The 21,601-nt window shown below is 53.7% G+C and overlaps 1 protein-coding gene across 2 annotated transcripts in view; it reads left to right on the top strand.

The window, feature by feature from the left end:
- DLGAP4 (DLG associated protein 4) overlaps positions 1–21,601 on the top strand; it is a 133,396-nt gene that overhangs the window by 46,454 nt on the left and 65,341 nt on the right. The window contains exons 5-7 of one of the 2 annotated variants that reach the window (XM_075011397.1): positions 3,895–4,009; positions 9,554–9,604; positions 11,166–11,418. In XM_075011397.1, the coding sequence (XP_074867498.1) occupies positions 3,895–4,009; positions 9,554–9,604; positions 11,166–11,418 (419 nt within the window). The remainder of the gene's footprint in view (positions 1–3,894; positions 4,010–9,553; positions 9,605–11,165; positions 11,419–21,601) is intronic. The other variant, XM_075011398.1, reaches the window with a different exon arrangement.

Here is a 21,601-nt window from a genome sequence, read left to right as displayed (position 1 = left end):
CCCAGTGGCAAAAAAGTCTTAATAGCGTTTAAGTACCTCACAGAACCATAGAATCGTAGAAGATGAGGGTTTGCAGAGACACAGGAGGTCATTGAGTCCGACCCACTGCTCAAAGCAGGACCATCCCCAACTAAATCATCCCAGCCAGGGTTTTGTCAAGCTTTGCCTTAAAAACCTCTAAGGATGGAAATTCCACCACCTCCCAAGGCAACCGATTCCACAGCTTCACCACCCTTCGACAGGTTGAACCTCCCTAGTCCGGCACCCTTGGAATCTGATCAGTGCCAAATGAGAGAATTTGCCAGACCACAGAAGGTCAATATTGTCCAGCAGCGTTACCAACACGTCCACTGCTGACTGGGCTCTTAGAAGACATTTAGGGGTAAATTACAGCTAAATAACATCCCGGAACACTGAGAGCCAAGATGGGTTGCTGGAAACAAACTTTATGGGACCATGGGAAACTTGGCCACGCCCATGATAGGTGGTCATCCAGCTAACTAAGATCATGCCAGATTATGGATGTTCCTAGGTGAGAGAGTTCCAAATTAAAGACGTTCAACCTGTAGTGAAATAGTTTTTCCTTATATCTGACCTAGACCTTCCCCACTGCCACTTGAGGCCATTGCTCTTTTTTCTGTCATCTGCCACCACTGAAAATAGCCTGGCTCCATCCTCTTTGGAGCTCTCCTTCAGATAGTTGAAGGTTGCTGTCGGATCCCCACTCTTTCTTCTCTTCTGAAAACTAGCTAGGCCCAGCCTCTCCTCAGAAGTCATGTGCTCCAGCCCTCTACTCATTTTTTGTTGCCCTCTGCTGGACTCTTTCCCGTTTGTCCACATCCTTTCTATAGTGTGGGGCCCAAAGCTGGATGCAGTACTCCAGATGTTGTCTCACCAACACCAAACAGGGGGAAATAATCGCTTCCCTTGAGCTGCTGACAGTTTGAGGAAAGTGATGCACTGAATGCCAAGCAGTGGAAGGGTATGGGATGATGCTCCCTGCAGGCCAGCTGAGGTCAGCCAGGGGCTCCCATCCTCTTGCCTCTGCTGGTCCAGCAGGAGCCTAAGGCTGTTAATTTCCAGGCCATAGCTTGAAGTGACATCCTGCCATCCATACTCAGACAAGCCCCTCCAAGGGAGATAGTCTCAGAGGGGTAGCCCTGTTAGTCTGTATCCTGGCAAAACAAAGCAAGCAGTCTGGTAACACTTTGAAGACAAATACTGTTAATTAGGTAATGAGCTTTCATGGGAAAGACCCACTTCAGATTCTGGAGCAAAACTGAGAGGAAACTGAGACAAGCTAAGGAAGCACTGAGTAAACCATGCCTCAGTTTTGGGCAAGTTCTCTCTCCCAGCAGACAGTTGTCTGGGTAGTGATGGGGGTAACCATGAGGGATAATGTTGCTGTCACTGTTAGTGATGCGTTGGAGAGTGTGAGAGATGGTATTCAACCTCTAGGACTGAAGCAAACCCTGTGGCCTCTGTTCGTCTGTTTGGAAGCAGGATGAGGGAGGCACAGGATTCTTCCCTAGGCTGCCCATCAGCACCTCGTTCACTGGCTGGACACAAATACTTGCCAAATCACCTGGAGGGGTGGGGGCGGGCGCAGAAGATATGGGGGAGGCTTCCTCACAGCCCTGAGGGGAAGAGAGGGGATTATGCGGCGGGTGATCACAACGGGACCAGGGACATCAGGGCCAGATCCAAAGCTCATGTGTGTTGGTGAGAAGGCTCCTGTTGAGGTCAGGGGGCTTTGGATGAGGGCCTCAATGGCAAGGTTGAACTGACTCCAGCAGGAGCAGGTCCAGGCTGTTTGCTTATGGGCTCCTTGGAAGCGGCCCTGAATTACGCACTGGTGGCGGCACAGAGGCTGGCAGAATGAGCCCAGCTGCCTGTCTTGTAGGCCCCCGGGGTCACTGCATGGCACTGCCCATGATCAGCCATCCAGAAGTGTCACTAGGCTTTCTTTTAAAATATGGCCTGTGGCAGTCTGAGGCCCCTGCTGGGCTGGCTGAGTTCGGGGAGGGAGGGGCTCAGAGCTCTGTGATTCCTGCAGCTTCAGCGAGCCCAGCAAGGCTCAGTACCTGAGAAGCAATTCAGTGGAGAAGCACTGCCACCCAGTGGCCATGTGGGGTTATCTGCCAGGTGTCCATCTCTGTATAAATCCACGTCCCAAGACATTAGCCAGTGTTCCTGTATCCTAGTCACTGCCCCGGTTAGTCCTGGATTCTTCCCAACACTGTTTCCCTGTCTGGGGTACGGCCAGGAGGATTTGTCCATCCCTGAGCAGAGAAATCAGAATTGTTTTGAAACGGCCATCTACCATCCCATGCACTAGCCTGACACACCCCTGATGTGGCCTACGATTTCTGGGATGTGGCCTAGAACGTGTGTAGCAGGGCCTAGCACAGGTGTGGAACGAGTATAGAGGCTGCCGGATCCGCTGTTTGTCCTGTGTCCTGCATAAATCAATCTCCCTTCTCCCACCACATCCCACCCCCTTCCTCTCACACCTGAGAAGCAGAAAAGAGGCCACCTGTCTTGTTCCTTCTAGGGAACTGAGGTGAATGTTGTTCTGTTTCATGATTGTTCCTTCCTAGCTTCAGCGTTCATGCTGGAGGAGGGAATCCGTGCAATGAACGAAGGCGTGTCCGGTTGTCAGGAATTATAAATCAGTCCCCCCAGAATCACCCAGGCGGGTCTTCAGACTCTGCCTCATGGTGCTGGAGCTTTGAGGGGGCCGTTTTCAAGCTTTTCTCTGCAGCTACAGAAAACTGAGGAAAGCTGAGCTGCCAGCTCAGACCCTGGAGCTTAACGAGAAACCACAAACGTTGCAAGTCTTGCAACCAAACTCCAAGAGTCAGCAACTCTTTGTGTCCTATCGGAATGGTTGTGAGAGCCCCCCCAGTGACAGAGGTAGATAGAACAGAGTATGGACGTGACACTCCCTACAGCACAGCATTGCATGTCGACAGACGCCTCCCACTGCCTGGGCTCTGAGCCCTGTGTCCTGAGCAGGGCACAAGCTGCAAGAAGAGCGTCACAAGAGAGCACTAGTAAGCAGCGTGTGTGGCACGGGGTAACTGGACTGTTACAGGGGCCGCTTTAGCCTGTGTAATTCAGCAGCCCCGTGTGCTGAGTGTCGCCCGCCCATGCAGGGAGGGACAGGCCCTGCCCGGAAGAGTTTGTGACTAGAATGGCTCAGGGATCTCCTAGAAGAAGTCGTTGTCCGTCAACCCCCCTCCTCTGACCAGCCCCAGTGGCAGGCAGCCTGGAGCCGGAGGAAAAGCTCAGAGTCGGGGGGTGATGTGCCCAGGTCAGCACTAGCACAGCGGGGAAAAGACTCCTTGTCTCAGGAGTCACTGGCCCACGTGGCCCCTGAGTTTCATGCTCACTGTTAATGTGGCAACCTAGGGGAAGGGACTGGAGGGGAGTCCAGCATAGCGGTCAGTGCCTCGGGCCTGGGCTAATCCCCTCACTGCGCTGGATTAATGTGGGGGAGAGGGACAAGGGCGGCACCTATTCTCTCCACTCCCCCATCCTTTAATTTCAGCACTCTGAAAGGCATCACACCTCTGCCAGCCGTGGGGTCCGTCTGCCTGAGCTCAGCATAGCCCAGCCTCCAGGCAATCAATATGGGACTCAGTCCTGGGTTCTTGGTACCTGGATGGCTTCTTTTCCTTGTGCTGCATAAATGAGCCAGTGGAGGGTGCCAGAGGGCAGCGTCTGCCTCAGCATTTGCCCTTCCCTGCGGGTGGAAGGCTCAGCTGCTTGCACTGAGGGCTATTTGCCACACTGCCTGGAAGTCACCAACTCCCACGGGCTGCCACTGTCATTTCCTAGCACTGCTGGGCTGTGGCTTCCCCTGAGTCGCTCTCTTCCTTTGCTCTGCAGGAGCCTGGACCGCCTGGATTCTGTCGAGATCATCTTACCTCCCAAATTCCCAAGCTGGGAGGAAGAATACAACCAGCTTCCTGACAACATCAATGAGTCCAGCTGCATCAGCCAGGTGAGTGTGAGCAGCAGCAGTTCCACCCAGAGCTGGCAGCAGCAGGGCAGGCAGGGTCCAGAGGAGGAGCAGGGGACTGGTGGGCTGAAGGAGAAGGGGTAGGTGGGGAAAGGGTCTTTCTTCTACCCACAAAACCAAGCAGGGTACATTCCGCTGAGGTGAAGCTACTCTCTCGCAGCATGGCCCGTACACCTGAATTCAGCCCCATAGTCCCTGCTCTGAGTCCAGCAAACAGCTCAGCTAATGCACTTTAATCCTGCCCTGTAATAGCCCCCTCCCCTCTCCATCCTCCTCACAGCTCTGCCGATACTGCTAAATGCAGACCCAGCAACCCACTGGTATGTCATTCTTGGGGCCCACCACAGCCCTGCCGGTGGAGATAAATGAGGGAAGTACCAAACCTGCTGCTGCCCTGGGCCGTAGCATCTGCACATCTCTGCCAGTTCAGCTCAGGGCTTGTTTACACACACCATTGCACCAGTTTAGCTAAAGGAGTGATGTCACAGGGAACGAATTAAACCAGTGCAGTTTTGTGGGGGAACACTCTGTGGCATTTTAACCCTGGTTTATGTCCGTTTAGCCTGCAAATTAGCAGGTGGAAATGACACCAACGTAACCTAATTTACACTGGCATAAGAGTGTCTGCACACACTACTGCAGTGATTTCAATCCGCTGAGGCTGCGAGAGATGTGCAACCTTGGAAGTATAGAAAACCTGTTAAAGTGAGATATACCAGATGCTCTGGTCTCTGGGATTCATAATGTATGCTTGTGTCCGGAAATATTACCTGTATCTTTGGGAGCTAGGTATTGTATTCTACCTCCATGGCAGCGGCTAGAGAACAACCTCCAGGACTTAAGTCAGTGAGGGGTTACTTACTGCATCCCTCTGGAGCTATTACTTCTCTTGGGAAGTACCACTGGCTGGAGGAACTGCAGAGACTGGTTCAGATGGGGTTCAAGAGGCCCTGGAGACAAAGAAAAAGCTTGTGCTGGAAAGGGCCCACAGGGGTGGGGGGACTGTCTCTGATCCATGAACTGAGCTGAGATTGTAGCCAAGAGGCAAACCCCTGCTTCCCGGGGTTGAAAACCTGGGAAACTCCTAAGGTCTCCATGTGGAAGATAGGTAACAGCCGGTAAGCACAGCGTGTGTGTAGATGGCGTTGTTTTATTCTCTGCTTTCTCTGTAATGCTTTTGTGCAAAAGTAAATGTACTGTGCTTTGTGAGAGCTGGGAACCGCTGTCATTGTGCCTGGGCAGAGTGAGCAGCACTCCGGACTCAGGTTAGACCTGCTGGGATAAGCACAGTGAATTGCAAACTGCACTGCAAGACTAAAACCTGAAGGGGAAGGGATGTGAGTCACAGCCCAGAGAGTGGTGCTGACTGGAGGCCTGAGACCTAACGGGGCGACTTTGAGCAGGCCACAGAACCCTGGAATTGGTGCAGCCTTTTCTGCCATCCTGGTCTAAGTTGGTGGGTCCCTCACCAGCTGGGGAAAAAGCAAGTGCTGTGCCTAAGAGCAGGTCTGCTGCATGTGGTGCCTCTGCGCCCCTGCAGCACTGGTGGTGAAGATGCTCTGAGGAGCTGGAGAAAGCTCTCCCATCAGCTGAACGACATCATCTCTGCGAGATGCACTAGTTGTGACGCTCTCCCCACAGCACGGCATTGTCTGTGTGGAGAGATAAGGTCTGTATAAGTACAGTGCTCAGGGGTGTGGATGTTTCACTTCCCGGAAGGATGTAGCTATCCACTAGTCAGTCTATAGGGCAGACCTGGCCGAGGTGCTTTCAGTCCCTTGCCTCATTCTCTCAGCCCTTAGAAAGAAAACGTGCCCTTCCCTTAAACCCCTGGCTGGAGGTTAGACAGGCTGATAGCCCTTAAGCCTTTCCAGGCTGTTCTACCCAGTCACACCAGGCCTCCATCAGTAACAACAGGCCACAAGTCCCTATGCGCGTGCGCACACAGACTCAAACACACACCGTGCTGCTCCTGAGCCTGCCCTGCTCACACACTGCCACGTTTCCATGGTGTGTGCCGTGGTGGTTTGAGCCAGGGACTGGACATCAGGAAAGCAGCGTTCTGTTCCCATCCACTGGTGGGTGCCAGAGAACAAGACGGGCCAACACGTGAAATGTTCCGATCCCGATGTTTGGATTCTGGGTTGTAGCTCTCAGTTTCTCTGCCTGTGAAATGGGATAGATCTGTGTAAAGCACTTTGAGATCCTCAAGAAAGACGCTAAACAGATGCCAAACGTTATCTACCAGGGAGTATTATACAGCTAATTCTCGTTAATGTGCTGGGTTTTTTGCTATCCAGACCCATAGCTAGGGACCAGCGCACTCATTTCGTGTGTGACCAAATCTCTGGGGCTGTCTGCATTGCAGGTTGGGTAGACATTAGCTCTGACTGAGCTTGCACCCTAGAAAGAGCAGTGCGACCATGGTGGGGTGAGTGGTGGGGAGGCTGCCCACTCCCAGGATGTACTTTGCATCTTGGACAGGGCTGCTAGTCTCTGCTGCCATTCATGCTGTGGTGGCTCCATTGCTATTTTTATTGCCCTAATTTCGTCAGAGCTAGCCAGGGTATGGCTGTTCAGTATCAATGATTTAGCTAATGACAGAGAGAGAATACTTCTGAGGGGTGCAGCCACTACCATGCTGGGGTGGTGGGGCTACACCTGCTTTGGAAGAAAATTCAAAATGATCTGAACAGACTGGAGAAATGGTCTGAAATTAATAGGATGAAATTCAATGAGGGCAAATGCAAAGTGGTGCACTTAGCAAGGAACAATCCACTGCCCACCTTTAAAACTGAGAATGACTGCCTAGGCTGAACTACTGCAGAAAGGTGCTGTTGTGAATTTCAAGCTAAATGGGAGTCAACAGTGTTACCTACACTGCTGCAAAAAACCATACCCCACCATTCTGGGCTGTGTTATTGTTGTAAGCAACACACAAGAATTAATTCTTCTGCTCTGCTCCATGCTGATACCTGGAGTCCTGTGCCCACTTCTGGGTGCCGTGTTTCAGGAAAGATAGGGACAAATTGGAGGCAGTCCAGAGAAGAGCAACAAAAACAATTAAAGGTCTAGAAAGCAGGACCTGGGAGGGAAGACTCAAAAAACTGGGCTTGTTTAATCTGGAGAAGAGAAGACTGAGTGGGGACAGGATCTATAACAGTTTTCACATACACAAAATGTTGTTTCAAGGAGGAGGGAGAAAAAATGCTTTTGTGAACGTCTGAGGATTGGACGAGAATCAATGGGTAGAGAGGTTTAGAGGGAATATTAGGAAAACCATTCGGGTCTGGGTAGCTAAGCACCAGAACAAATTCCCAAGGGAGGCTGTGGAATCTCAGTCTTTGGGGTTTTTTAAGAACAGCCTAGACAAACAAGTGAAAAATGGTCTAGCTATTAGCAGTCGTGCCTTGAGTGCAGAGGGCTGGATTAGAGGACCTCTCGAGGTTCCTTCCAGTCCTACACTTCTGTGGTTCCAAGTTGGAGATTGCACCAGTGTAGCCGTACCCTATGTCTGAGCCCAGGTCTGTATGGAGAACAGCTGGGTGCATGACTCTCTCTGAGCAGAGTGACTTCTCAGCTTGTGCTCGACCCCAGCTAAGGTTACTACCTAAAATTCAATCTTGCTCCCAATTAAATCTTTCCCTGACTTCACTCGGCACTGATCTAGGCCCCAGGTATGAATGACCTCAAAAATATGCTGTGAGATCCCAGTATACAATACTCACTTCCATTTCAGTGACTATTGGCACTGAAAAGGTACCAGTGTTACCAAAGGGAAGAAACCAGTGTCTGGATCGAACTCAGCCCTCGTGTAACTCTACGCTCCACTGGAGTTCGCAAGGCCTGACTTTGTTCCTCTGAACTGGAGGTGTGTTTTGCAGCAATGATGGGGTGTGCAGAGAACTGAAAACTTCCCCTGCAAGGCACAGCAAGCACTGATCCTAATACAGCACTTATCCCAGCCTGGCCATCTTGTGTGTCTCTCCATGTGTGATTCGGTGGCAGATTGTGAGGCTGTTTGTGATATCACTTGTTGTCCTCCCAAAGTCAGGCACTGTATTTCTTCCTCGTTTGGCCATTTCGAAGAGCTGCCCAAAGCATCTTTCATATGTTGTCCAGTGAAGCAGATTATGGTTTTCTCCATTCCAGCATCTCTCGTGTCATGTTGGTTTGCAAGGCTGCCTTCTAGACTACAGAGATGAGCCCACGTCACTGAGTTTTATGCAGATTTGGATCTATGGCCAAACTTCCCTGAAGTCTGGAGCTCTTCAGAGTTTGGTTTTTAGTTCAGCCCTTTATAGCTGTGGGTACCAACAGCCAAGTTCCATTCTGAAAGTGATCCACGCCTGAATCTTCCAGTTTGAACATCCACATTTCAGAGCTGACCCCCGTCTCTGTAATGCCTCAAACCAAACCCCCAGACTTGCATCCCCATAACTTTGGGGAAATTCTGAATCCAGATTTTTACAGTGATACATCCTGGGCCCATGACCAGCAGTAAGGTATCTGCTGGGGATAATATTCAGGGCAGATTTTCAGATCCTGTCATGATGGGCACTGCATACAATAGATTAAAATAGAGGAATCAGTGTTTTGTGTCTTTACATTCTCAGTCCAGCAAGCAGCTTGTTGTCCTTTTAAAGTGAAGCAAATACTTTTTGGCTTTGAATAGGATTGGCTGTGTCATGGCTCTGCTGGTGAGACGGAGCGAGGCGGGGGTATTAGCACAGTGTGGCCTGTGCCTGCACTAATACTCATGATGATAGCACGGATAGAGGCCAGGCACTGGTGGTTTTACCACCCAGTTATCTCAGCGTGTTCTGAGCAGGGTTAGAGGATGTGATGGTTAAAATATCCTTTCTCTGTCTACCCCAGCGCTTCCACTCTTGCTAGCACCACGGAACGGGACGGATGCCAGCACAAGGGCAGGAGGTGGGCTGGAATGCTCAGGGCAGACCCTGCTTCGTGGGACCAGAGTGTGTCCTGATCTCATTGCTGGTTTCTTTAGGCAGAGCTTTGGGGTTGGAAGACGAATATGAAGCCTTGGCTGAGCTGATGCCAGAGGCTGAACCTTTGTGCGTGCATTGCAAGCAGCAGCGGGAAGAGTCCTCACTCTACTCTTTTTTCAGAGAGTTCCCATGTATGCCAGGGTGTCCGGGCAGGGCGTCTGCTGGTATTTTGTCTTGTGGTTATTTATCGTTAGTGGTTGTTGTTGGCCTTCAGCATTTGCACCTGTGTTTTACAAACAAAATGTGTCCAGTGGCTTCTTTGTGGCCTGGGAGAGTCCTGCAGAGTTCTGTCTTGTATTTGTGCAGCCATCTTAGCAGCCAGGAAGGAGGCAACAGCTTCTGCTATTCTGACTATTCAAGAGATGTTCAGCTAGGTGGCAGCAGAGAGGGTAGCAGCTGCAGTTCTGGGGGGACTGTCTGCTTGTCCCCCACTGTCTGCAGTTTCTGTGGAATGACTCTGTGTTAAAAGAGCCCCAGGTCTTGTGCTTTAACCTTCTCCAACTCTTTCTTCCAGATATTTGGACAGCCCTCATTTATCCCACAGATATTTACACATGAAGAGCAGGTACCGTCCCTCTGACATTTTCCTGTCACCCCGGGGAATGTTTTTCTGTTGCCTTCTGTGGATGTCTCCCCCGACCAGTTCACTGAAAGCCATGTGTCTGAGGGTGCAGCACCCTCCTGAGAAACTGAATTGGGCCATCCAGTAGGGAGAGGAAGAGAAGTGGTGGGAGGGGAAAGACACAATAACCGTCCTACAGAAGCCTCTGGTGTCAACACGGGGTCAAATCTTTCCTTCACTGAAACCACTAATGCATCTTCAGAGACAGTCTCTGTGTGTTTTTTGGCTACGACCCTTTAACCAGTTGTCTGGCGTGCCAATAACTGCGGAGCGTGAGCAGGGTGTGGGCTGTCTGGTGTTTGCATGGCCCCACTGTCCTGGGTTTGGCTGTGCCAAAGTCATCAGCATTCAAGACTCCAGCCTGGATCTTCCCAGCCCAGCTTGCTCAGGATCTGAGACCTTAGGATGGGAGCCAAGCGGCATCCGGGAGAGTGCCCCAGGGCGATGGCTTGTGTACTGTGGAGAGTGAACAGCTGCACCTGTGAAAGAGGAGAGGCGTGTGTGAGAGAGGGTGTGTCTGAGAACAGGTGCCAGAGCCTCCCCTCCCACGCAGCTTTTCTGCTCCCATGCCATGCAAGTCAGTGGGGCTCCAAGGAGGGCTGTACACCTCCCACCCACGATTCCAGGGGGACACCGGGGAAAGGGTGAGAAGCAGCAGACGTTGGGTGTGAAGGCAAATTACAGAGGTGAGGCCAGGAGAGAGAATAATTATTCTTCCAGTTAGACCAGAATACCTTGTTGACTCTGTTTATGGCTGTGTTCATTAATTTCAGCTCTTATCTCATCTGAACCCCTCCTCATGTAAATCTGACATGATTATCTGCTCCTGGAGCCAGGCAATGCCAGCCTGGGATGGGCCCAGGGCATACAGGAAGCAGGGGGTGCTGAGGTGGTGCTGGGATGGGGAAATGGGAAGCCGAGAATGCAGCAGCCGTCAGAGGTTGCACTGCCTGGTCTGCAGGTCCCCACCACCTGATGGGTTCTTCACATTTAGCCCTGGGGCTGAGTTCCTCGCGGCAGCAGTGCAGAACCAGACTGCTCACTGGATTTGGGGTCGGGAAGGGACCCCCCACAGGACACGGGGAAGGGGCCTCTGCAGGTTTTTGAGGGCTGACCAAGGAATTTAGTAGTACCTCGTGCCCCTGCAGAGCCGTGCCAGTGTTGCGCAATAATTCGCCATGTGTGGAACTTTGGCGGGATTTTCCACCGAGGATCTCAAAGCACTTTGCAGGTGCCAGTGCGTTGCCCCACAGCACCCTGGCAAGACAGGCAAAGAGTTGATTTCTGTCAGGCCAAAAATGCCAGTGGATGGGAGATTTCCCCACTGGCTCTGACCACTGCGCCATGCTGCCTTGCTGCAGATAAATCTGATCCGTGTCTAAACACAAGGCCTGGATAACAGCTGCCCTGGGAAGGCTGTGCACTCAGCAAGCCGGGGCAGGTGCAGGTGGAGGGGGCGGGTTCTGAATAGGAGGGCAGCTGACCCTGCCTCTCTCTCCTGCAGACAAGGGAGGCAGAGCTGAGTGACCAGTACGAGGCGGTGTGTGAATCAGCCTACAGCGAAGCTGAAGCTGAATCAGCAGCTGTGGAGGTGCTGGACCTGCCTCTGCCCAGCTACTTCCGCTCCCGCAGCCACAGCTACCTCCGAGCCATCCAGGCAGGCTGCTCCCAGGAAGAGGACACGGCCTCCGTCCGATCCGTCTCACCGCCTCCCGCCAGCAGCATCAGCGGCAGCAGGACACTCCCCAGCAACAGCAGTAAGTGCTCCAGGGTCTGCGTGGGGGGAGAGGTCTGGGAAGGCAGGGGACTTGGGGTTGGGGAAGCAGACTGAATGAGATCGGAGCTCCAGGAAACAGGGCCACAAAGAACGAGGGTCTGAAATCAGAGGCCCTGGCTGCCGAGGCCCCACTGGAATGTTACCCCTGTGCACTGAACTAAGTTAGCTACCTGGGGCTTCGTTAAAATAGATGCAGAGCTGTCAGGCCAAGGGTCAGTTGCTCCAGCACTGCTGGGTGTGCTAGGAACAGGCTAGGTGCCCCTGGTCTGGTGCAGCTGAGTCGTCTCAACCCACCGGAGTCCAGCCAGCACCGTGGTGTCACCCTCCTCACAGAGCCTTTCCGGGCCGGGTGACTTGGTGCATTTGCCTCTTGCTCTGTACACCAGAGTGGGAATGAACCACGGCCATAGGGAGCCGCTGTTCTCTGTGGGCCTGTCGCAGCTCCACCAATCAGGGAAATTGCCAGCCACGGAGAGAGGCCGTGGAGCCCAGTCCCTACAGGAGCCGAAGTTAGAGATGAGTGTCAAACGGGCCCCAAGCGCTGCTGGTGGGGGAGGGTCCTTGTATGTGAGCATCGCAGACGGCCTGTTTCGTGCCCCCCGAGGACTCTGGAACCAGAGAGCAGGGTCTGTGCTTTGCCAAGCAAAACTGTCGATTGGAACTCCCCATTCTTCCCGTGGCCCTGGGGCGAGTCAGGCTCCAGACCTGAGCTTTGAGGTGCCCTTCAGTCCCTCACTCCACTCCATACTCCCACCCCGTCTGCACCTGGCAGCACAGGGCACTTTGACAAAGGTGCTGCTGCCCAGACCTGTGGGACTAGACGTCATCATCATCATCATCATCATCGGCCGTGGGCTCAGCGCCCATTGGTGTCTGATGCCTCTCTCACTATTTCCTTCCATCTTTCCCCGTCCAGTGCGGAGTGGCTTAGTTCCTGCAGACGACCTCTGCACCAATCTACTATATCATCTACCCATTCTCTGTGGGGTCTGCCTCTCCTATTCCAACCATCCGTTATGCCAAATACCAGGGTCTTGACTTTTCATTCATTGTTCATTCTGCAAATATGCTGGAATAGCTGTAACTTGCATTGTATAACCTTCTGCAGCAGGTTCTCTTTCGGCTGTATCTTCCTACATAATTCCTCATCGGTGACCTTCTCCATCCGTCCTATTCTCAGGATCTTTCCATAACAACTCCACTCGAACGCCAATTTTCTTCCCTTCGAGTCTTTTGTTGTTACCCCGTCACACATCCGTACAACATGCTGCAGGTCCTAAATTCTCTCAAACTGAGGGGCTGGTGAAAACAGCAAGACTCTGACCCCTTGACATGGCCCCAGGGCCTCGTGTCCATATGGACCAAGTAGGGGTACACTAGCCAATCCTTCAGCATCCCTATTCTGCTCCTCCTCTCTCCTGTGCACCTGCCTGAATATGTCCATGTGACATGAGACATGAACGTGACATGAACGAGACATGAACATGTCCACGTTGGCTGGGCTCAAGGTCTGAAATGTGGCAGGCGTGGGTGGGGTTTGCAACGCAACCCAGACTCCTGTAAAGAGTGGATTCTCTGTACCGTGAAGTCTTTAAATCGGGGTCTCAAACTCATGGCCCCTGGGCCGTCAATGGCAAGCTGTGAGAAATACAGGCCATCAAAGCGGGAAGGGAGGAGAATTATGTGCAGCTGCAATCACAGTGGGAGGGCAAGTTATGGAGCTGGAATGCCATCAGCCACGGTGGAATTGGACCAGACCAGCAGGAATAGCAGTTGTGCATCATGGGATCTTTAAGGGTTCTGAGTGCTCCTCGGTACTGCGGAGGTGGGTGCCCCACCCCGCCCGGGCGGAAGTTTTACATCTCATCCCACAGGCAGCTGCCTGTCAGTCGGTCGGTCGGGCCAGCATCACGCTGGGGAATGATTCATGCAGCCGTGAGTCTGCAGGGGGGATGCTTATTGACTGACAGGCACCACCAGCTGCTAGATAGAGCTCAGAGTTCTCCCTCTCAGATTGTAACAGACCCGGGTGCTTCTTAGCTTATGACAAAAGCATCACAGAGCTACCTTGTGGATCTGTGCCACCTCACTCTCTTAGCAGAGCAAGGAAAGTGTGCCTCTTGGGCGTCAAGGGAGTGCTGGTCTTGAGCACAATTCATTGCACACTCTTTCCACCTCCACCCTCTCCAGGAGGTCTCGCTCCAAGGGGAAGGTTCTGTTTCCCCGGGCTGGACTGACAGCTGTTGGCAGACTAAGGGTGATGAAGGCACCCACGGCTGGCCTAACTCTGCTCCCACGGGAGCCAGGGATACCAGCTGGGCGCCCTTTTGAAAACAGCACCTGACTGACGTGTTCCGGAAGACGTGGTGAACGGGGGAGGGGGTACTCCTGGCTTTCAGCACCTATTTGCAGAGAGATCAGATTGCTACCACCACCACTTGTTTCATCAGTAAGAAAGTTGGTCAGCTGTCTTGGGGGATGCAGCAGACCGGGGACGTCCAAGGAAGTGGGGGTGGGGTCAGCTTGGTACCTTTATCTCATCCTCCTTAGGAACACCCAAAATGTGTGTATCCCTTTAAATCGCTCGACTTGGTGGTGTTTGCATTGGGCCCCAGCTGTTCCTGAGTAACTGGAGATCACAGTCGGTTTGGGTCTGAATACTTCCTTTGCGCCCCCCTAGCACACTTGCTGTTGTCATTATCCATTGCCTGCAAAGTTGCCGGTGCCTCCCAGCGTCGGGCGTGGCAGGCAGCGGCTTTGTCTGCAGGCAGCAGTGCTGGATTTTGCAGCTTTTCGGTATATCGCTTTGGCCTGTTGCTTTGGCTGTGGGCAAGAGCAACGTCATCAACTACTCGGCCTTGCAGAAGGGAGAGAGGTGGGTGCCTGGGGGGCGGGTATCATGGCAGAAGGCCAACGCCTTCCCAAACTGCCTCACCTGGTGCTGCCCCGTGCTCCACCGGAGTCCCCCAGGTTCCCTCCCCCAGCCAGCTGGTTTGGTGTCAGAGGATGGGGCTCACACTGCCTGTCCTCCTGGCACTGGGGCCACTCTGGCTGACTCAGCTGCAGGGGCACTTTCTGGAAAGTGGCCTGGAAGGCAGGCTCAGCTTGAGGAAGCTGGAGCCGTGCCTCCAGGCTCTCCTCTCCGGGGCCAGGGGAGGATGGGGCCATGCTGCCCACTGGCTTTCCGGAGCTGGCTAGGGCCACGGCACCCACTGGCTCTCCAGAGCTCTGCATCTGGAGCGGGCTGGCGCTGCACCACCTGCCAGATATCTGGAGCTCCAGGGCCAGGCCAATTTGCAAATGGGCTAGCCCGGGCTGGAGGACCTACCCTAGGCAGGGGTAAGGGTCAGCAACCGCACTGGGAGGGCTGGGCAGAGGCCAGCAGGCCACAGTGGAAGGGTCTGGGTGCTGGTGTGTGCGGAAAAGGCGGGTATAGCTAGGGCCTTGCCTCCTCGAGCCATGGAGTCACCCACCATCATGGGCGGCAGGGCTGGGCTGCGCTGCTAGTTCTTGTCCTTCCAGGTGCTGGCCACAGCACACCCTTTGGGCATCCAAGGAACAGGTTTGAGAAAACAGGCTATGGGATGGGATTCCTAGATGCTAACAGCACCTGACAATGTACAGGAGCCCGGAATAACCATGGGGCCTAGCGCTGGCACTTGGAATGGGTGGCGATGCCCCAGGCTTGCAGTCGTGCCAGCATGCAGCAGTACCACTATTGCCAGGAACCTACAGCTGTGCTGGGACCATGCACGAGCATACAGTAATTGCAGCCCTGGGATCCTGCAGCCAATAGGAGCAGCCAGTAATGCCGGATCCCAGTGTTAACACATGCCGGACTCTGGCAACACAGAGAGCCAGCAGCAATGCCCTCTGCTAATTAGGAATTTGAAGGGCCCTAATAACATCAGCTGCGTCCACAAGCCCATGGAAATGTGTGTACCTGCTTGTCTTCTTCCTCATTTGTCTAGAGCGCTGCAGTTGCATGCAGCACTTCCCCTAGCAGTGACGTGGTCCCTGCTCCAAAGGGATTACCGGCTGTACTGATCAGGGTGAGACTGGGCCCTGGCAGAGGTAACAGCCAGGGGCGTGTAGAAGGAGGGTGAAATAAACAAAGGAAAGTTCTGCACCAGGTTGGCTACTTCACATGCTGAATGCCCCCCTGCCAGGCCCTGCACAGCTCCACTCCCACCTCCGTCCCTCCTGTGGCCTTACTCAGCTCTGCAGCCGCTCTGCTGATGGCTCCCCTTACATTATTACCTTCTCAGCATCCCGTCTTCCCTCATGCCCGGACCTTGCCACTCCCTGTGAGCCCAGCCTGCTGCCTCTCCTCCTGCAAACCTGCCAGCCCCCACCTCCTCCCCAGAAGGAGCCGGCAGCTGGGGTCCGCACCACTGCTCCAGACACTCAGGAGAGATTCCAGTGCTGCCCAGCTGATTAGCAGGGGCCCCACAGCCAGGCTGAGCCTTTCTACTGGTGGTGCAGGTTCCTGTGCCTCGGTGCACAGAAACAAATGTACTGCTGTGATGGGGTTCTGGGGTCCCCCAAGCTCTGCACCCCGGCCGTAGGCAGGAGAGTCTCTCACTTAGCAGGAGAACAGCGGGTTTATTAGCCGACAGGACACAGCATCGTACAGAGGAGTCAGTGCAGCAGGCAGAGATAGCCAGTCCAATTCATGTTGGGGAGAGGAGGCCCCGAGGGGCCCCCAGAGCTGGGGCCTTGCCCCCTTCTTTGTCTCTCTCTCCCTCAGCCCAGACTAACTGCTTCCCAACTCCCAGTTTCAATTCAAACCCCTCAGGCTCCACCTCCTCCTTTGTCTGCAGTACAAAGGTGTTACGTGGTCATCAAGGTTACCCTCAGCAGGAGCCCCACACCCTCTGTGAGCCACTCACATACACACAGGTATCCCCCACTCCATCACATCTCTCCCCACTTCCAGACCGAACTGAGCGGGGTCACTTAACTGGTGACCTGGGGAAGTTTGGGGCTCTCCCCTTGTGACAGGGCATCGGCTGTACCCTCTGTTCTCCCCTCGATGTGCACCACCTCCACGTCATAGTCCTGCTGGGGGAGGCTCCAGGTCAGGAGCTTGGTACTGGCCCTTTTCATGTGATGCAGCCGGGCAAGTCCCTTTAGTTCCCTCTGGTTGGTTGGTCTCCCTGCTTCTGCCTCTGGTCCATCAGCCACGTTCTCAAATCGGGCAAGCAGAGCCCATACAGATGCTGCAGCACCAACAGATCAAATAGTTCTTTTCTGGTCTGGGCCCTGCCCTGTCTGACCACCAGCCCATACAGCTGCTCCAGCCAATGTTTGGATTTCAGTTACAGCCCAGTAAGGGAAGGTACAAATGCTTCCACCCTTGGCATTTAGCCAGACCACCAAAATGGTTGTGTGCCTCAGTTTCCCCTTCCATGCCACACAATAGGTTTGGAATGTTCCTCCTCATGTGAGAGGTTGCAAGACTAGTTACAGGGAACAATGGTGACATTTCAGAGTTACAGACTCCTTCAACATACAACTCATGCTTCTACATCCATGTCCTCATGTCACATGGCTCTTTCCAAACCTTTAGTACATGGTACAATTCTACAGCTTTTGGTAGCAGCACCCCTTGGTTACAGCAGTTAGCATGAGTAACAGAACAAACCCATTGCAACTGTACATTTACGTTGCTCTTTGGTAGACCACAACCTTTGTGCAACATCCTTGAGAATCTGGTATTTTGGGGATAAATGGCTGAGGCCTTTCTTAGCACCATCAAGTTTTAATCTTCTCCCTTGCCCCCTGGGGTGGAAATTTGATCTCTCTGGCTGTGCCCTCCCTTTTAACAAGAGCTGGGCCATTGATGATCTCAGGGAGACGGCCCCTCCCAGCCAGCCTGGAAATTTGTAAACCAAACTGCTTTCTGAGAGTTGTTTTGTGAGTCCCAGATGCAGAATCCACATGGAGGAATCCCTGTTTATCCCTTACTGGCCCACCCGGACCACAGCTCCTTTGTCCTTCCCCCTCCAACTACTGCCTCTCCATGGAATCAGAAGTGGAGTCCAGTATAAGAATATAAGTGTTTCCACGATTTGGAGATGGGGAATTGCTGGCCCTCTCCTGCATCCTACAGAGACTGACTGTGCAGCTGTTTTACTTGGTTCTCACAGGGCTGCTCACACTCCCTGATAGTTTTCACTTTACTTGCATCAACTTCCAATTCCTGAGAAACTTTTACCCTGCCTGCTTTGGACCCTTGCAGAGCACAGCCAGTGGTTTCACACTCAGGCAGGTCCTGGCCATCAGGAGCTGAAACAAACTTCTCCCCAGGCAAAGGGTTGCTCTGGTGCTTACAGACAAGCACCTTTCCTGTTCACTCTCCTCCACCTCACTCCCATTTTCTGCAGTCCCCACAGATGGGTCAGGAAAAGTTTCAGGGAAATTCTCTTCCTTAAGAGCTCCCCCAAACAATAACTCACCCCTGTCTGGCTCCACAGGGGCACTGCTCCCTTGAGCCACAACCAGCTCCTGGGTTTTACCTACACCCAGGATCACTTCTGGCCCATCAGGCAGATTCCCACGTAATCCCCCTCCAGGCAGACAGCCAGTACCACCGGACAGAAGGTTAGGGTCTCTTTCCTCCCTTCTGCTACCAGCTCCTTTATCTTCATCAGTCAGCATAACTCCATTGCCCATCTGTTCTTGTGTCCTGGCGAGAGGATGACTCTGGTAGGACAGAGTCCTCTCACCCCCTCCCAGTAACACCTCAGCATCAGGCAAAGAACAAGTACCAGAATCGTCTGGTCTCTGGGATTCCCTGATGATACTAACTGGATCAGACCGAGTTAAAGCATCATCCCCCCTGAGAGACACAGAGGTAGGCCCACTTCCCATCTGGGCTTCAGCTGCCCTCATATCCAGCTCTGGGATCTTGGCTCCATCTCGAGCCCCCACAGGCTCAGGCAAAGGATTCACTTCCCCAAAAGCAGAAGCACTTTTCTTGCACCAAGGACCAGTGTCCTTAGCAGGGATACCACTGCCCATCCCAGAGCCATTCCCTCTGCTCCAGCCCCCATGGCTGGATTCAGAGACACACCTGGAATGCTCTTTTCTGGTGGATCCTTCTCCAGCCACCCTAGGCTGGGGAATCCTCCTCAGACAATGGGCTAGTTTCCTCATTGGCACCTTTTCCAAACGCAGTCTCTGCTCTCTCCCCAGGCTGCTGCTGCTGTTCAACACAGACAGACAATGGGAGACACTCTCTCCTTTGTCCCAGCCCCCCGGCTGGTCTCCACACACACACAGAAGGTGAAGCAGCTTCTCTCACAGACAACTTGCCATTCCCAGTGGATCAGCTGCTTTCCTGCACAGACACACAGGCACCTTCCTTGGCCCAGGCCTGGAAAACTCTTCGCAGGTCTGTCTTGGCCACTAGTAGATGATGGGTTGGAATCGCTCCTTCCCTCCTTGAGCTGCGGCAGGCCACTCGGTTCAGAACTCCATGCAGTCCAGGGTTCCCTGCCCCGATCCGGGCTCACCTCTGCAGGATTCTCCCCAGCCCTCAGCTCCGCCACTGCACATCCACGCTGCCTTGTCCAGCTTCTTTAATCTCGATTCGGTTTCCAGGTGCTGCCACTTCACAGCGGAGTTGCTCAGCGTGGTTGCAGGCTCTCAGGCTGATGCCCTCTGCACCCCACAATTCCTGGAAGAATCCCTTCAGTGTGCCAGGCTTCTTGCGGGTCACAAGCTGCCCGGGGTTAGGCCATAGGCCCCTCTGCCCTCTGGGACCGACTCCAACAGACTCCCAGCGGAACCCCTTCTTCAGTGTGACACCCGCTCTCAGGGACCATGAGCACCCTGTCTTGGGAAGGACTCATTCAGCGTCAGCCTCCTCAGGGGTCACTTGTTCCTGGGGGTTGGGCTCTCGGCCCCTCCACCTTCTGGGACCGACTCCAACAGATTCCCAGGAGTAACCCCTCCTCGGGTGTGACACCCCCTCTCGAGGACCACAACCGCAGTTGCTTGGGTTCAGCCGCAGGCCCCTCCGCCTTGGGGAACTGCACCTCACTGCCCTTCAGCACACCTGGGTCTCGCAGGCCCCACTTCTTCCGGGGCCCCGGTCACTTACTGCTGGCTGCTCCATCCTCGGGGTGCAGAACATCCCACTTCTGACACCAGTGTGATGGTGTTCTGGGGTCCCCCAAGCTCTGCACCCCGGCCGTAGGCAGGAGAGTCTCTCACTTAGCAGGAGAACAGCGGGTTTATTAGCCGACAGGACACAGCATCGTACAGAGGAGTCAGTGCAGCAGGCAGAGACAGCCAGTCCAATTCATGTTGGGGAGAGGAGGCCCCGAGGGGCCCCCAGAGCCGGGGCCTTGCCCCCTTCTTTGTCTCTCTCTCCCTCAGCTCAGACTAACTGCTTCCCAACTCCCAGTTTCAATTCAAACCCCTCAGGCTCCACCTCCTCCTTTGTCTGCAGTACAAAGGTGTTAAGTGGTCATCAAGGTTACCCTCAGCAGGAGCCCCACACCCTCTGTGAGCCGCTCACATACACACAGGTATCCCCCACTCCATCACAACTGCACACACGGTGGGCAAATTCTGCCCATGGAGGGAACGGATTGGTGGGAACGTTGCTCCACAGCACGGCTGTAACTCAGAGCTAACTCCGCTGACGTCTGTGGGGCTTTACAGCAATGCCTCCCTCACGCTGGGCTGCCGCCCTTGCAATCAGCAGTGGGGCTGGCACTGGGTCCCCCAGACTTAAAAGCTATGGGGCATTTACAGCAAGGGCTCCCCCCAACTCTGGAGCAAGCCCCTTGCAGATCTCAGGCAGCTCCACCCCAGCCTCCTGCAGGCACAGCTATGGGCAAAGGCCCTTGTGGAGTTGAGCTCTTGTGAGGGATCCGATGGCTGTGGGGGTACTGGGGGTGTTCTGCTGGGTGTGGGGGAGAGTCACTGGCTTTGTTTCTGGCAGTGGCCCCTAGAGCCTTGGACAGGCTCCTCCTCACCTGGTTGTACTGACCTAAATCAATGACTAAGACTAATGTGTGGGATTCAGAGTCAGGCACAGTGTGTACAAGCCACGCTGAACCTTACCTGTCCCCTGCCTCGCTGCTGGGCTGAGTGAGAGTGCTTGAGTGGGCCCCATTCTCCTCTCACTTGGGCCTGAGCCTGCTTTGTTCCTGTCTAAGTGAGAGGAACACCAGCCGATGGCTGGGAAGACACCCCTGTGTCCTGGCTGGAGGCTCTGGGTGTGTGCCGGGGGTGGGGCTGTGGTGAGCTTTGGCAGCCGTTGTGCCTTTGATCAGCCCTACCACTCCGGTGCCGCCTGCAAATGACTCTGCTGCCATTTGCACATTACATGGCAATTAACTCACATTTCACAGCCAGCAGGAGAACAGATGAGCTGCCCTCGATCCCATCTCAAACAGTTCCTCTGTGCCTTGAAAAGCAGGAAGCAAAAAAAAAAATGCATCCTGGTGAAGGCCCATGTTAGTCCTTATCATCACAAAACACAGCAAGCAGTCCTGTAACGCCTTAAAGCCTAACAATATTATTTATTAGGTGATGAGCTTTCATGGGAAAGACCCACTTCTTCAGATCTTCACAAACAAAAAAGCAGTCCTGATAATCACCTAATAAATCATTGTGTTACTCTTTAAGGTGCTACAGGACTGGTTTTTGTTTTGTGAAGATACAGACTAACACGGCCACCTCTCTGAGATTGCTTCAGATCTGTTCATCTTTAAGGTGCTACAGGACGGCTTTCTTTGTTATCTGGTGAAAGCTATTCAGCTAACTGCCAGGATTTTTGCCGGCAGCCGTTCAGGGTCCTATGCTAAGACAAAGAGCCAGTCTCCCTCTCATGCCCAGCCCTAGTTCCCTTTCATTAGAAGCAATGCTGGCCTATAGCTTGCCTGATCATCCTCAGCTGAACGCCAGAGAGAGCCATGTTCAGAGAGGGCCCCTGAGTGTTTCTTTGGAGAGGACGGGGGAAGGAAGGCTTTCTCTGACAGATACCTGAGTGCCACAATCTCCTCATCAAACACCTGACACTGCACAACGAGTGGCCTCCCCACTGCTGTCTCTCAGATCTCCCAGCCCCGTGACAAAAAAGAAACACACGTGGCTCTGGCCTTCCTGCCATGGGAGCAAAAGTCACTGAAATCCAGTGACAA

This window comes from Carettochelys insculpta, chromosome 17 (assembly GCF_033958435.1).
Source record: "Carettochelys insculpta isolate YL-2023 chromosome 17, ASM3395843v1, whole genome shotgun sequence".
NCBI classification, from domain to species: domain Eukaryota; kingdom Metazoa; phylum Chordata; order Testudines; family Carettochelyidae; genus Carettochelys; species Carettochelys insculpta.
Note: the sequence above shows the minus strand (reverse complement) of the source record. Positions and strands in the feature narration are given on the sequence as shown.